At 44.7% G+C, this 14,184-nt stretch overlaps 1 protein-coding gene across 11 annotated transcripts in view; it reads right to left on the bottom strand.

Moving 5' to 3' along the window:
• Positions 1-14,184, bottom strand: part of tns1a (tensin 1a) — a 131,605-nt gene that overhangs the window by 40,381 nt on the left and 77,040 nt on the right. For all 11 annotated transcript variants that reach the window (XM_042080608.1, XM_042080617.1, XM_042080607.1 and 8 more), the window contains 12 exons: positions 12,381-12,430; positions 10,732-10,900; positions 9,948-9,998; positions 9,440-9,562; positions 7,063-7,127; positions 6,401-6,484; positions 3,458-3,570; positions 2,994-3,054; positions 2,136-2,211; positions 1,546-1,675; positions 1,366-1,431; positions 1,105-1,221 (listed from right to left, as the gene is read on the bottom strand). In XM_042080608.1, coding sequence (XP_041936542.1) covers positions 1,105-1,221; positions 1,366-1,431; positions 1,546-1,675; positions 2,136-2,211; positions 2,994-3,054; positions 3,458-3,570; positions 6,401-6,484; positions 7,063-7,127; positions 9,440-9,562; positions 9,948-9,998; positions 10,732-10,900; positions 12,381-12,430 — 1,105 coding nt within the window. The remainder of the gene's footprint in view (positions 1-1,104; positions 1,222-1,365; positions 1,432-1,545; positions 1,676-2,135; positions 2,212-2,993; positions 3,055-3,457; positions 3,571-6,400; positions 6,485-7,062; positions 7,128-9,439; positions 9,563-9,947; positions 9,999-10,731; positions 10,901-12,380; positions 12,431-14,184) is intronic.

The raw sequence follows: 14,184 nt of genomic DNA, 5'->3' as shown, positions 1-14,184 counted from the left end.
TTCATTACTACATTTTGCACCCTGGGTCTTGAACCCATGACTCTTGTGTAGTTAGCATGCTAACTCCACGAGTTAAGCTACACTAACCCTTCCTTTCAGGTAGCCTTCATATCTGGGGGTGGGGGGTTGTTGTGGTCGCCGTGAGGTCTTCATTAGTAGTGTTAGCAGGACAGACGCAGGGCCATCCATCAGCAGACCTCTCACTGTGCTGCTTCGGCTCAGTCTGCACGGGCTGTTCCCTAGGCACCCTGGCCCGGAGTCCCAGGAGATCGTAAATTACTATGGGATGGTGTTGCCTGGTAGAGCTGTCCAGCAGAGCTGTAGTGGCCCGGGAACACAGGACGAGGGGTATGGTCACGCGCGTCTCGATTGAGGCCAAGAGGGGACATAAATAAAAGCCAGACATCAACAGGGAACATCGAGAGGGGGCCAGGGCTTTTGGAAAGTCACGCAAGAGACAGAGTTTAGAACTTTTGATAAGACAAACAACCTCAAGGCCTGTTATGTTCTATCAAACGGAATCAGAGAGTTTCGCAACTAGAAGGAATGGTAAAAAAGAACTGAGGATGCAGAAAATGTATGATCAAAGAAATATTTGCAGCTGTTTTCAGAGAAGCAACCTTCAGGTGCTTGGACCCGCTCAGTAGATGAATATGGTGCTGATGCAGGGCTGCTCAGTGTAGCCTTAGTATTCACAGTTTATGTGTGAGTATATGAGTCTATGTTTATGACTGTGCTTCTAAAGAGGATAGATTATGGAAACACAAGCTTCGCCACTGCTGTAGGTACTGAACAACACCGAATTCACATCAGATTTGCACTCAGCACCACACAAATTAATGAAAGATACCCTGGAAAGTGCAGTATTGAAGTTCTAAAGTGCTAATTAATCACACACACACACACACACACACACACACACACACACACACACACACACACACACACACACACACACACACACACACTCATTCACACACACACAGACACACACTCATTCACACACACACAGACACATACCAAAGCCAATAGAAAAGTAATTCAATCCTGTTATATGTTGGATGCCTGAACCATGTTTGAGTGAAAGTTTGGCCAGTCACTTACCGTCTGGTGCATCTTCACAGCGCTTGTGGAAGTTGTCATAGGAGTCCCAACGGATCAGGGGGTCCTGGGTATTGTAGTCTACTGACACACTCGGACCGTTCTCCAGATGATCAAGCCCTAAGGAGCAACAACAGAGAGACTGCTGGATAATAGATTCCACAAGAGCGCGGTTCACACAGCATAAACAAGACGATCTGCTCGCCGCATAATCTTCTCTCACGGGGATTGGGAGATAGAGATTACAGCCAACAACAAGCTTACCTTTTATCTTTTCTGGTCCAAATGAGAAGATAAACTCAACCTTCCCATACTCAGGAAATCTGTCATCTGATGGACAAACACAAATATATTCTGTTCAGAAAGACACATTATTGACCTAGCAATCAAGCAAATTACATGAATGTTTATGAATTTGTGGTAATGAGGATTTGAGCAAAACACCTTTGAATGTCTCGTCGAGCTCATTCTTGGTGAAGACCACGGCGAGGTCGTGGACAGCACACGTGTGGAACTGCACCCTGAAGATCACGTCCCTGCTCGGGCTCCTGAAGCGCTTGTGGTAGCACTTCAGCTGAGGGATGGAGAGAGGGATGAAGAAAGAGAGAGAGAGAGAGAGAGAGAGAGAGAGAGAGAGAGAGAGAGAGAGAGAGAGAGAGAGAGAGAGAGAGAGAGAGAGAGAGAGAGACAGAGAGAGAGAGATAGAGAGAGAGAGGAGAGATGCGAAAGGGGAAGGGAGTTGGAGACAGAAGAGCGAAGAGGAGATAAAAGAGAGAGAGAGAGAGGGAGGTAAAGAGAATAGAAGATGAGGATTGGTAACCTTGTCAAATAATTAGAACATACAGTAAATACAGTTAAACAAAATGTGACATCTCACATTCCATATCTATCTTCATTAAAAACCACACACACAAAAAAACAGTTGATTAAACTAGATTACCACACTTTATTATTGCCCAATAATTAGTTAGATAATAACTATAGTTCCAATAGTTTCTGGAAATACGAATAATACATTAAGCTTGTCCTCTCACCAGGATGTCTCCCTTCAAGAGAAGGCCAGGCTCTATGGTTATGCAGATACTTGTGGAGCTGTCACCTTGAACATTGCTGCAATTAAAGAGCGTAGCACAGGATAACGAGTTAATCACTAAGCACAGATCAGGCTGGTTACCACAACCTTAAAGTCAATTACATAATAGAGAATGGTGTGCATAGTGCACAGTGTCAATGGAGTGTGTACAAACCTGTTAGTAAACTCATCATAGTATCATACATACAGTTGTATTAACAAGCAAGTTGCACTCTAAACCCTTAGTTAACATGCATCTTTTACTACCAGTTAGAGTACCTGAGTCTGTGACCAATTTTTTATTGCAATATTTGAAAAAATGTTACTTAATGATTACATGAAGAAGCAGAGTTGGATAGTTCCATGAAACAAATGGAGAGACAGTGGGGGAGGGGCGAGGAGTGGTGTAATCCATTGCTTCCGTGATGCTTTATTCTGGAGAGGATGAGCTAGAGTGTATGTGTGTGTGTGTGTGTGTGTGAGCCTTGGGATACCTTGCACTCACACATCAATCACAAACACACACACACCGTCACACACACACGCACACACACACACACACACACACACACACACACACAGACACACACACACACACACACACACACACACACACACACACACACACACACACCAGAATGGATTATCAGTGACTAATCTTTTAATGAGGGTTCACCCACAAACATATGCTTCGAGTCACATTTGTTTACTCTTGAAACACACACACATACACGTTACACACACACGTTACACACACACACACACACACACACACATACACACATTAGCGACATCAACTGACTATAATACGATCACTTACTATATCCCAGACATATAAATTGGCTGCATCCCCTGATAGATCTTTAGAAACGGCCTGCAACCTAAGACAGTGGACAGAGGGAGAGACTGTGAGCTCTTAGAACACAGCGTGCAGTGCAGTGGTGTTCATCAACATGCATTCATTAGGAATACAATGCATTGCAAGTGCTGACACTCTTAAGAAGGCATTTTTTTAGACTAACAATTCTGATTGAAGAACTATGCAAATGTCTTGACCATAGCATCAGCTGGAGTTTTTTACTTGATGGTAATATAGTTTAGTTGCAACAGTGTTTAAAACTCCAGATCATTTGACCGTCAATGCATTTTGCATTTAATTGCATTACATTATTTCAGCATTTAATGTATGTTAAAGCCTTTTTCTTTGCTCTGTTACTGTGATACACACCACCTCTCATTCTTGTGAAGGTGGATTAAAATACGGTGGTGAGGGCTGTACACTACCTCCTTTGGACTCGAAGTTGGGGATGCCGTGCATGATGACGTGGTGCAGGAACAGAGGCTTGTTGTTGATCTTGATATGACCAGAGAGAAGTCCGCTGAAATACTGTACATATCTGACACAATCACAGAGAAACAGAGAGAAAAGATGAGGAGGGGAAAAAAACTGTGCATTAATAATTCACCATAAACACAGGTTGTGTTATACATTCCCTTTACATTGACTAATTGTCTCAAAATGCTGAGGACTATTAAACTATTTACGTCAATACAATAAGTTAATGTGAAACTATAAACTCAGATATTGAAACATTATTAATAGCAGAGGTCATGGTTTCATCACGCAAACTGAACCACTAATGAATGCCACTGAAGGGCACCCTAGTAAAAGAAAGCATTTTCAATAAATGATAAGTTCCACTTCCAAGGGTTCGAGATACTTGTGAAGAGCTTTTTCCCCTTCACTTTACAGACTTCCCGTCTTAAAGTGAACTCATTCCGACACGTTGCTATGGCACATGTTCAAAACAACTTCTCTCCAACATGCTCCACGTTCCCAGGCAGGGGTGGGTTGTGTGTGTGGGGTGTGTGTGTGTGTGTGTGTGTGAAGGGGGGGGGGGGGGGGGGGGGGGGGGCAAAAATCGCACCACTCACTGGGGGCCAAACCACATTGGGTCCTGCCTCTTCTCCACAGGGATGGAGTAGAACCTCCACAGTGAACCAACTTTCCACTCTCCTCTCCAAATACACCCCCCACCACACACACACACACACACACACACACACACAGGGGGGGGGGGGCAGGCTTCCTGTTCTGGGGGGGAGGGCCATCCCTTACATTATCATAACAATTCAACAGCACAACTATATGTTTCCTATAAGAATGATCAAGCTTGTGACATTTAATCCTATGGAAGCTTAATGTTACTGTATGTTACATATGCTGTTAAGACCTTTGAGAATGACAATGGTGACTTAGTGAAACTAGTCTATCAGTGAACATCTACTGCTCGATATGGCACAGTATGTACCATGAGACTGCACTCTATGGAAGATACTGTGTGTCCCCTGGGTTATGTCAGTGCTTTAATGAAGGGTCGAGGAGAGCACTGGTTTGACTCAAGGTCCAGAGGATGGCACTAATCTGTTGGCAGAAGACAGGGAGACGTGAGCCCAGAGATTTGGTCACATGGGTACTGTGCGAATAGCAGTGACCTGAACTTCACCCCTGGGGTCAAGGTCGTAGTGTCAGGGGACAGGAGTGGCCCTGAGGTACAGGCAAAAGCAGGGCTGAGCGGCTGTTCTGGGAACAGTTTCCAGACTTCCATAATCCATGTGGGTGTTTTGTTCACTTTAATTGCAGTCAACTAGTCCAGAGATTGACTGTAGTATGAGATGCCATATAGTCTGAAAGTTTCCCTGTAGCATTGTATGGAAATTAGTCTTAGAGCATGTGTACTAAATTAAGTGGATGAAGTGTTTTTTTTCAATATGTTGGACAAACAAACCACAACAAAGTTATATGTTGGACAAACAAACCACTTAATAAATCAACGTTTTCTTTTTAAACACGGTGGCTTAATTCTTTTCACAAAAAACAGCCTGGGTTTGTGGCTTTCTGAACAATAACTGGACATAATATTTTGGTTTTGAGCAGTTCATATTTTGCTAACTTACACGTCACAAACACGCATTACGTTTCATAAATTAACTTCTCTGGACCTCACTGCATAAAGCCATTGGCATTTTTGTTTTAATGCAGCCTCTTCCGAAACGTTCCGGAACATTTTGAGGGTAGATTCTGTCTGACAGTCTGGTTACTTTGTCGGCTTACAGTCATTCTGTGAGCCAAGGTAATTATCAGCATCTTATTATTTCAAAGCCTCTTGAAAAAACGACTTGGGAGGAGGAAGAGGAATGGACAAGGGTCCAGGGATGAGGGATTGTCTGCATTCCGCAGACATAATGGTGGCTTCCTCTGTTCCTGTTTTCAAGCAGCCGGGTTCCCAGACAGAGATTAAGCACGGTTCCGATTCTGTTTTCTGAAGAGAGAGATTCTCCAGTGAAAATCTCCCTGTGAAAAATTAGCCCAGCCAATAGTGAGAGCCAACTATAGTATCAGCCGTGCTGTCATTTACGCAAGACTAATCCCCCTGCTGAAGGAGCTGATTCTTCAGGATCCCAAAACCAAAAAAATGCTGCTCTGTAATATTTGTCTGACCTGTCTTACATTTGAAAATTATGAAAAATGATTGATCCAAAACTGCAAACACAACTCCATTGTGTTTATTACTACACATACCGGTAGTTATAAACTATTGGGAGGAGCTTTGAAATGGCTAAATAAGAGGAGCGTCCAATCCATAAATGTTTACACTTGTTGAATGTGTGTGTGTGTGTGTGTGTGTGTGTGTGTGTGTGCGTGTGTGTGTGTGTGTGTGTGTGTGTGTGTGTGTGTGCGTGCGTGTGTGTGTGTGCACGTGCGCATGTGTGTGGTTTCAGAGCACAGGCCTGGACTGGGGCCATCAAGCATGCCTGTGATGACAGATTGCTGGGGGGAAATCTATTCGGGGGGAGGGGTCAGGTGGTCTTTGATCAGGTAGCCAAAGATTTCCCCCCTGTATCATGCCAGGGGTGCCAATCCTGCCAAGCAACTGACCCAACAGAACAACTGAGGCAAAACGACGCCACCCCCGCCAAAAAAAAACACAAAAAAAAAACACATGTCAGTCAAAGCATATCAGCCCCTTTACTGTGTTTGAATATGGTCATTATGAGGACAGCAGTAAGCTCCTGCCCTCCTTCTCCCCCTGAAGCAGGTCTACCTTGGTGGCTGAGTAAAGCATTCATGAGTATAGCAGTAGTGGCTAGCGCTAGCGGCTAGCAGCAACAGCAGCAGCCGTGGTGGACAGCAGTAGCCTATCTGCGGCTCTCACGCCCACTCACCTCCTCTGGGACGGCTGGCCCACTGGCAGGGCTTTGTCTTCATAAAAGCGCTTCATGGCGAACCTGTCCAGGGCCTGGTCAGCACTGTGGAAAGCAAAGACACATCAGAGAGGGCCCAGGGGGAGGGAGTGGCCTCCATTACTGCCCATTCATTTAGCTTAATGGGAAGAGACAGCGGTGCTTTCACTTTACCAGTTAGTGTGTGTGTGTGTGTGTGTGTGTGTGTGTGTGTGTGTGTGTGTGTGTGAGTTTATGTGTGTGGATGTGTGTGTGTGTGTGTGTGTGTGTGTGTGTGTGTGTGTGTGTATATGCCTGTGTGTGAGTGTGTGTTTGTGTGTGTGTGCGTGTGTGTGTACCGGTATGTGTGTGTGTGCGTGCATGTGTGTGTGTGTGTGTGTGCGTGCGCGCTTAAGTGTGCACGTCTGTCACACACTGTGTATTCCTGGCATAAAAGGGGCCAGTGACACAAAGTTAACCTGAATTTGTCTGTGGGCTGCTGGGGGGGGCTTTACCAGAGCCCGTCCCTGTCGCGTCCCCACAGCCAGGCCCATTCATCACCAGCTGACACTCCTGCTGTGGGGACTTGGAGAAGCACAGCAGGCTAAGACAGAATTCTGGCACAAATCGCCGCTCCTCAAGCGAGGCCGTTCCCGCTCCCTTACCTGGCAGAGATGTTGCTGTAGTGCATGTAGGCCGCGATCACAACCCCTGTCCGACCCCGATTGCCCTGCAGAGTGGGAGAGGGAAAGGGAGGGATGGAGAGAGTAAGGGTCAGTGAGAGAGGGAGCTTTGGGAAGGAGGCTGTCCATAACCATAACCCAAAAATTAACACAGATTAAAATGCCCCGATTCCTTAACCTCTTTTGTATAGTTCATGTAGTAGCATCCACATCCACATGGATCCACGTAAAAGTCACTGCACAGGAGTCTTTAGTTTAGTTTAAGGGGTGTGTCAGGATATTACCACACATGGAATACCTCTTGTCCAATCAGAAATCATTTTGTTCAGAAAGCAATTTGATTGACCTAACTGTTGTATACATCTAGTTGTCTTAGGTACTTTGAGCATGTTCTCATTGTGGAACATATCTGAATAGCTATTAGTCACAGCTACCCAAATTGAATATCCAGATGAACTTCAAGATCTTTTTTGCGTGTGACTTGAGCCGAGCCTATGCTGCCGTCTTGCTTTCATTCGCCTGGCCTGGCATCTTACAGTGCGGCATGAATATGAACGCTAGCAACATAATGATCTTGTTCTTTTCCGTGATCGTTTTGGAGGACACAACAACAGGATGCCCACAGATCCGGAGACAGAAAAACTCCAGGCACCAAGTGGAAAAAAAAAATGTCCACAAAAATAGACATTGCTTTGGCAATCCAAGCCAACGCTGCAGTCATGCTCGAGCAACTGCAGCTAATTCTCATGAATCTGAGATTGCAGGGCACAGCATCCTCGTTCCGAAAACACCACACACACACACACACACACACACACACACACACACACACACACACACACACACACACAGACACACACACATACACACACACACACACACACACACACACACACAGACACACACACATACACACACACACACACACACACACACACACAACAGCCTCGGCTCTGTACTTGCAGCTGTTTTTTTCTTCTTTTTTATGTTCTGAAATGCCTCAATTGGTGGAAAGTGCTGTTGGATGGGGAAGCGGGTTGGGGAGAGATGATTAGGCTGGTCGGGACACAGCCGGGCATTGTGGGGGCCCAGAAAAGAGCGTCACGACGGCTGTCAGCTGGAACTAGAGAGGGGAGTGATTGAGATTGAGCCAAGCAATGGGGGTACAGTTAATCAAATGGCCCCTCGCTGCACTGAATGGAGGCTATTAACTCCCCCACTTCCCCCCTCCAAACTCCCTCTAGTCTCCTGCCCTTTCCCCCTCTACAACCTCCCCACCTCACCCCCACTCCACACACACACACCATCTCTCAATTCAACCCACCCCCCCAACCCCTCCAACACTACACCGCAAGCTTGCATTTCCACCGGAGCAAAAATGGGCTGTGGTGGTTTCCACGGCGACGCAGTGTTTGGACGCTCGGCGGAGAGAACACACACACTTAATGACTCGCTTTATTTACACTGCGCGGCAGTCCGCAGAGCCGTGGAGCCGCCGAGCGATCGGGTTGCCTTTCAAAGCCCCGCCGCCGCCCGCCACTGCCCGCCACTGTGTGGAGATGAGAGCAGAAGAGGGGAAATGACCTCTGGACTGGACTCTTACTGATGAAGCGCTACAGAGCCACTGGTTCACTGCTGGCTTCTGCTGTGTTGTATTGTGTTTCTTGATTGAACTCGTTTTTTGTTGATATTGTTGGTGTTGAAGTGGGTGCCAGTGTGTGTGTGTGTATCTGGTGTGTGTGTGTCTGTGGGTGACAGAGAGACAGAGAGAGGGGGGGGGGGGGATAGAGAGAGAGAGAGAGAGAGAGAGAGAGAGAGAGAGAGAAAGAGCACAAAGCTGTAGACTTCTGCTGTAGCTCTTAACAGCAAATCAACAGCATTTTAAAACATCTCAACCCATTCAGTCTGCACACCATCCAACCGTCTCAAATCAGGTCTATACCAGTATGTACCCCAAACCACATGTAAACCTGAACCACACAGACTCGATCTACACCAAGGTATAGATAGAGACACATTAACAACCCCCCCACAGTGTGACTGTAGGGGTCAAGGGCAATGGTAGAAGAGCGCCCCCTACTGTCTGTTCTGTAAACACACAGCAGCAGTCTCACAGGGAAGTCTTCAGTGCGCAAGCTACTTATTCACTCTACTGTGGTCTATTCTGAACAAATCAAGAAAAGCAAAAATTGGCAAGAAAAGCAAACATTGTCTCGAAAAGAAAAAAAAGTGATGATTTTATCCCTACCAGTTCAATGTGTCCTTACTTATGTCTGTCACTGTGTGTGTGTGTGTGTGTGTGTGTGTGTGTGTGTCTGTGTGTTTGCCAGTGTTTATTAGTGAATGTGTGCAGGCTCACCTTGTTGTGTAGGACAACTACATTGTGTATGTCTGCATTGAGCCAGGTGTCCATGGCCTTGCAGATGCTACAGATCTTGTCCAGGGCAGGTGCATGTTGATCGGGCCAGCCAAAGTCCATGACCTGATACCGTACACACACAGAAGGGTGAGGAGTCATTGTCAATACAGGATAAGGTGAATTTCAGTTATAACGACAGACTGTGTTGTTGGGTTATATGTGTGTGTGTGTGTGTGTGTGTGTGTGTGTGTGTGTGTGTGTGTGTGTGTGTGTGTGTGTGTGTGTGTGTGTAGGAGTGAGTAAAAGAGAGTGAGAAAGAAAGAAAGCAAGAGAGAGAAAACAAAAAGAAAAACAGATATACAGCACTCAAGACAGACATAGTAGGATAAGGGACAGACAGCAGTGCAATAAAACAGACATGTAAAATGAGAACATGGTTTATAGTGCACAAAATGAATACAACCTAATGATATGAGCATGCCATTTCATCTGATCAGCAAGAGCTCACCTTTGGGTTCAGCTTGACGATGTCATTTCGGTGTTCACTCAAGTTAAGAACCTGTAACCATGGGAACAGGAACATCAAAGAGGTGAGACATGAGTCCATACAACTCTAAAAGCCCTAGACTACTTCAATGGATAAGCGTTTTCGAGACCTCAAGTCTTGATCATTTAGAAGATCGGCAAAGTACAAGAGTCTAATCATAGCTAATACCAGATAATGGCCATTAATTGGTAATTGCAATGAGCAAAATAAGATCATACCGTAAGCGCACATATCAGTGAATCAGGTCGATGATTAAACATGGAATCAGGTCGATGATTAAACATGTCACACAATTACACATGCTCATTTTTTTTGTTATTAGTACAATACTTTGCACTTCATTTGTCACATGAATGAGGCCCCCAAAAAATCAACTCCAGAAACAATCCACACTAGTTAATTAAAGAGGATTTGATGTGGACCCATAAGAATGACACCACAGTAACAACACTGTGGGTAAACCAGCAGAACTCCTGCTGAGACAAACAAAGCCACTTTAGACGGCTAGACATAACACTGCATTGCCTCATGAACACACACACACACACACACACACACACACACACACACACACACACACACACACACACACAGTATGTGAAGGCCATATGTGCCTGTGTTACATTATTGACATATGTAAGTTGTTTAGGATATAAACGTCTGCTAAATGAATAAATGTAAATGTAAATGTAAATGTAAATGTAAATGTAAATGTAAATATAAATGTAAATGTAATGAAGCTCACCAGGTAGTGCTCTCCGTGCTTGGACCTCATCATGGCGGCCACGTCCTTGAGGTGGGAGGTGTAGCTGTGCTCGTCGGAGCCCGTGGGGAAGGACAGTGAGATGATCCGCTCTGTGATGTAGACCAGGTCCACCTCCGTGTCATCCAGGTTCTGGATCATACTCAGGCTCCTGGCGACACACACACACACACACACACACACACACACACACACACACACACACACACACACACACACACACACACACACACACACATACATACACACACAAAGACAATTGGCATAATTTAAAGGTGTGATAAAAGTGTTGCCAAAGCATGAAACATCCAGTGGATATATAGAAACATGTCAGGACACTGAAGATCCATAAACATAGAATACAAAACATGTGGTAAAATTCACATATGTGCATGTCCCATCTGCACACACAGACACACACACACACACACACACACACACACACACACACACACACACACACACACACACAGACACAGACACAGACACAAAGTAGCGATTGGCTTTGGTCTACAGTATACTTATACCTCTTACTAATATTCTTAATCCGGCCTCTGTCTCAGTCTTGTCTCTTTGCGGGCCGCTCATCTCACATCTTAATCTCACTTAGTCTCACAGGGAGGCTACACCGGGCATGTAACTGATGCGCTCCGTTCGTGTGCAGAGTTTTAGACTGGTCTCATTTTTTCAAACGTCTGCGTCGCTATCACATCTGGTATAGCCAGTCCCATAGATTAAAGGGGAAGCTAATTGTTGTGGCAGATGATACGCGAATGGAACACTTCAGTTACATGCCCAGCGTCACCTCCCTGTCACTCACTAACACATATCCATATCCATCTTTAAACAGTGAGTGCAGAGAGACACTAAGATACCATACGATACAATACGATCGATACGATACGATACGATACGATACGATACGATACAATGCGATACAATGCGATACGATACGATACGATACGATATGATACAATGTGATTCGAGACAATATGATACGTTACGATACAACTTAATTTGTCAGTTTGTGCTGAAGAGAGGGAGAGAGACAGACAGAGAGCCATAGTTTAATTTCCGTCACATTTTGACATTGCTTTAGTATACACAGTTTGGGTGTTTTTGGTCTTCACCGATGCTCTCAGTCAAAACAGCCTGCCTGAAACGTCCCCACGCTAACTACAAGCAGGTCCCATCCAAGTTTGATGTCTTCAGTTTTGACATACTTGTCCCATCTGTCCCGTGTTGCCTCATTCCCGGCTAATAAGTATGGGGACAGACTCAACAGACAGCCTATGTTGACAGACTTCTGGATGCCAAACTTTGAGCGTTCTCCCTCCATTCACGCTTTAAGAACAATGACCTTCTTAAGGAGGCCCAATGATGAAAACGATGGGATTTAATTAGACACACAGCCTCGAGATGGGGACCTTGGCAAACAGATGCGAGTGAGATGCAGAGCAGACGCAGACACAGTCAATCACCACGAGACCACATGGCCCAGAGACAAGGTTTGGACACGAGACATGGAGCGCACAGACACACACACAGAGAGAGAGAGAGAGAGAGAGAGAGAGAGAGAGAGAGAGAGAGAGAGAGAGAGAGAGAGAGAGAGAGGGAGAGGGTGCTCTTACCGTGAGGGTCTCTGACGAGAGTCCATACTTCTGGTGGATTTGGTGGATCCCTATCAAAAGAAATTGGAAGATGATCAGGGTTGCAATACCAATATGTATGTTTTCACTGTTTTTAACAAAGGTACGTTTTGTAGCTGTCCAGCTTTTGCAAATTTATTTTCAAACAATTTTGATGGCACTTTACATGGTCTTCTCAAAAGGGAAAAAAAAACACCTGTAATTCCTAATAGTCACCTGGGTTTTTCCCTACATCATTTTTGTGATTTGTGCACAAAGCTATTTGAACACAATGCTTCATTTAGTAAGTGTGCTAGCTTTTTATCAGGGCCAGGTGTTCTGATGTCAGTGTTTGGCTGGCAGATCTGTGGGCTATTAGCTAGTTAGCTTATTAGCTTTATACATGAACTCCTTAAAGCGGCCAACAAAAAAATCTGCCATTCTTCTCACTTGGATTTAGTGATGTAGTTAAGACAAACAACAACAACAACAACAACAACAACAATATCAACACATAGCAACACTTAAGCTCATGCAATACATAGAAACAATTCTGGTAGCTTGCTTATCATGATTTCATTTACAGTACAGATAATTTAGTCTTATTACATACAAATGTGCATCATTAATAGTGTATATTGGGTAGATGAACGTTGTCCACAATGACAGAAATTAATTACTTGTCCTAATGACGGGTGTGCTTCTCATCAAGTTCCATCAGTAGAGAAGTGTCAAAAGACAGATGACTTTTATTGTGATAAATGAGCAGGTTTGAGCAACTGCCCATTTCTCTATTTGTTCCTGGGATCCACAAATGAAGGCAGACAATACACATCAGAGACGTCTGCCCTTCATTCAGCTTATTGGATCACTTTCTTTGTGTCTCAAGGGGTTGAGTCCAAGATGTGCACAATATCTGCTAGCCATCTGCACATAAATCATCCATCATCAGTGTAAATCACACTTCAGACAATCAGCAGACTCGTGTCTCGAATCTTTTGAATGTAACGAGCGACTGCATGTACTCGAGCTCTACAGGATGTGTTCACTTTTTTTAGGGGGCCTTGAATGTGCCACGGTTCATAAAAGCAGGACAATGTCCTCAACATCAAAAAGAGCATCTACAATAAGACCGCCATGCTTGGTGAGGAGCGTGAAGCGGAGAATTGAAAACAAAGCCCACGAGGACGCCTGAAGGGCCTGTGTGTGGTTTTGTTGCTCACAATGAACTACGCAACACATAAAGAGTGGTCAGTGGAATGTTAAAAGGACATGAGCTATATTCTGCAGTGTGTCCCCAAAACATTCACTGACACCAACCTTCCGCCTGTAATATAAGACTTTATTTAACCTGCATCAAAATAGTGGTACGGAGGACAATCCAATTTCCAAGCGGTGATTTGATTACAGGGAAGTGCAAAGGGACTCTGTCTTAGGTCTTGGAATTTGCATCTTTGAAACTGAAGTCTGTATAAAGAGTAGAAGAGTTGGCACAATATCCTTCAAAAATCTTTACGGACAACACTGTCTCGATAAGTCTAAATCGCATACAATAAACTCACTGTCAACCTGGTATTGTGTTTCTGCACCTTATTTATTGCCATATGAAGTATCAGACAATGACAATAACAAACAGGAACTGGAATATCATGTAATCACATTCACTGAGATTTTATAAGATTAACTTGGATGAAATCATCTGGGCTTGGACCAGGCTACTCTGAGGAGGAAGGGATTCCAGGGCATGCCATACTCTCAGCTGTTTCAGTCAGTATGAGTCTACCCAGGGAAAACAGAGTTTATGTGT

Source organism: Alosa sapidissima, chromosome 23 (assembly GCF_018492685.1).
Source record: "Alosa sapidissima isolate fAloSap1 chromosome 23, fAloSap1.pri, whole genome shotgun sequence".
NCBI lineage: Eukaryota > Metazoa > Chordata > Actinopteri > Clupeiformes > Clupeidae > Alosa > Alosa sapidissima.
Note: the sequence above shows the minus strand (reverse complement) of the source record. Positions and strands in the feature narration are given on the sequence as shown.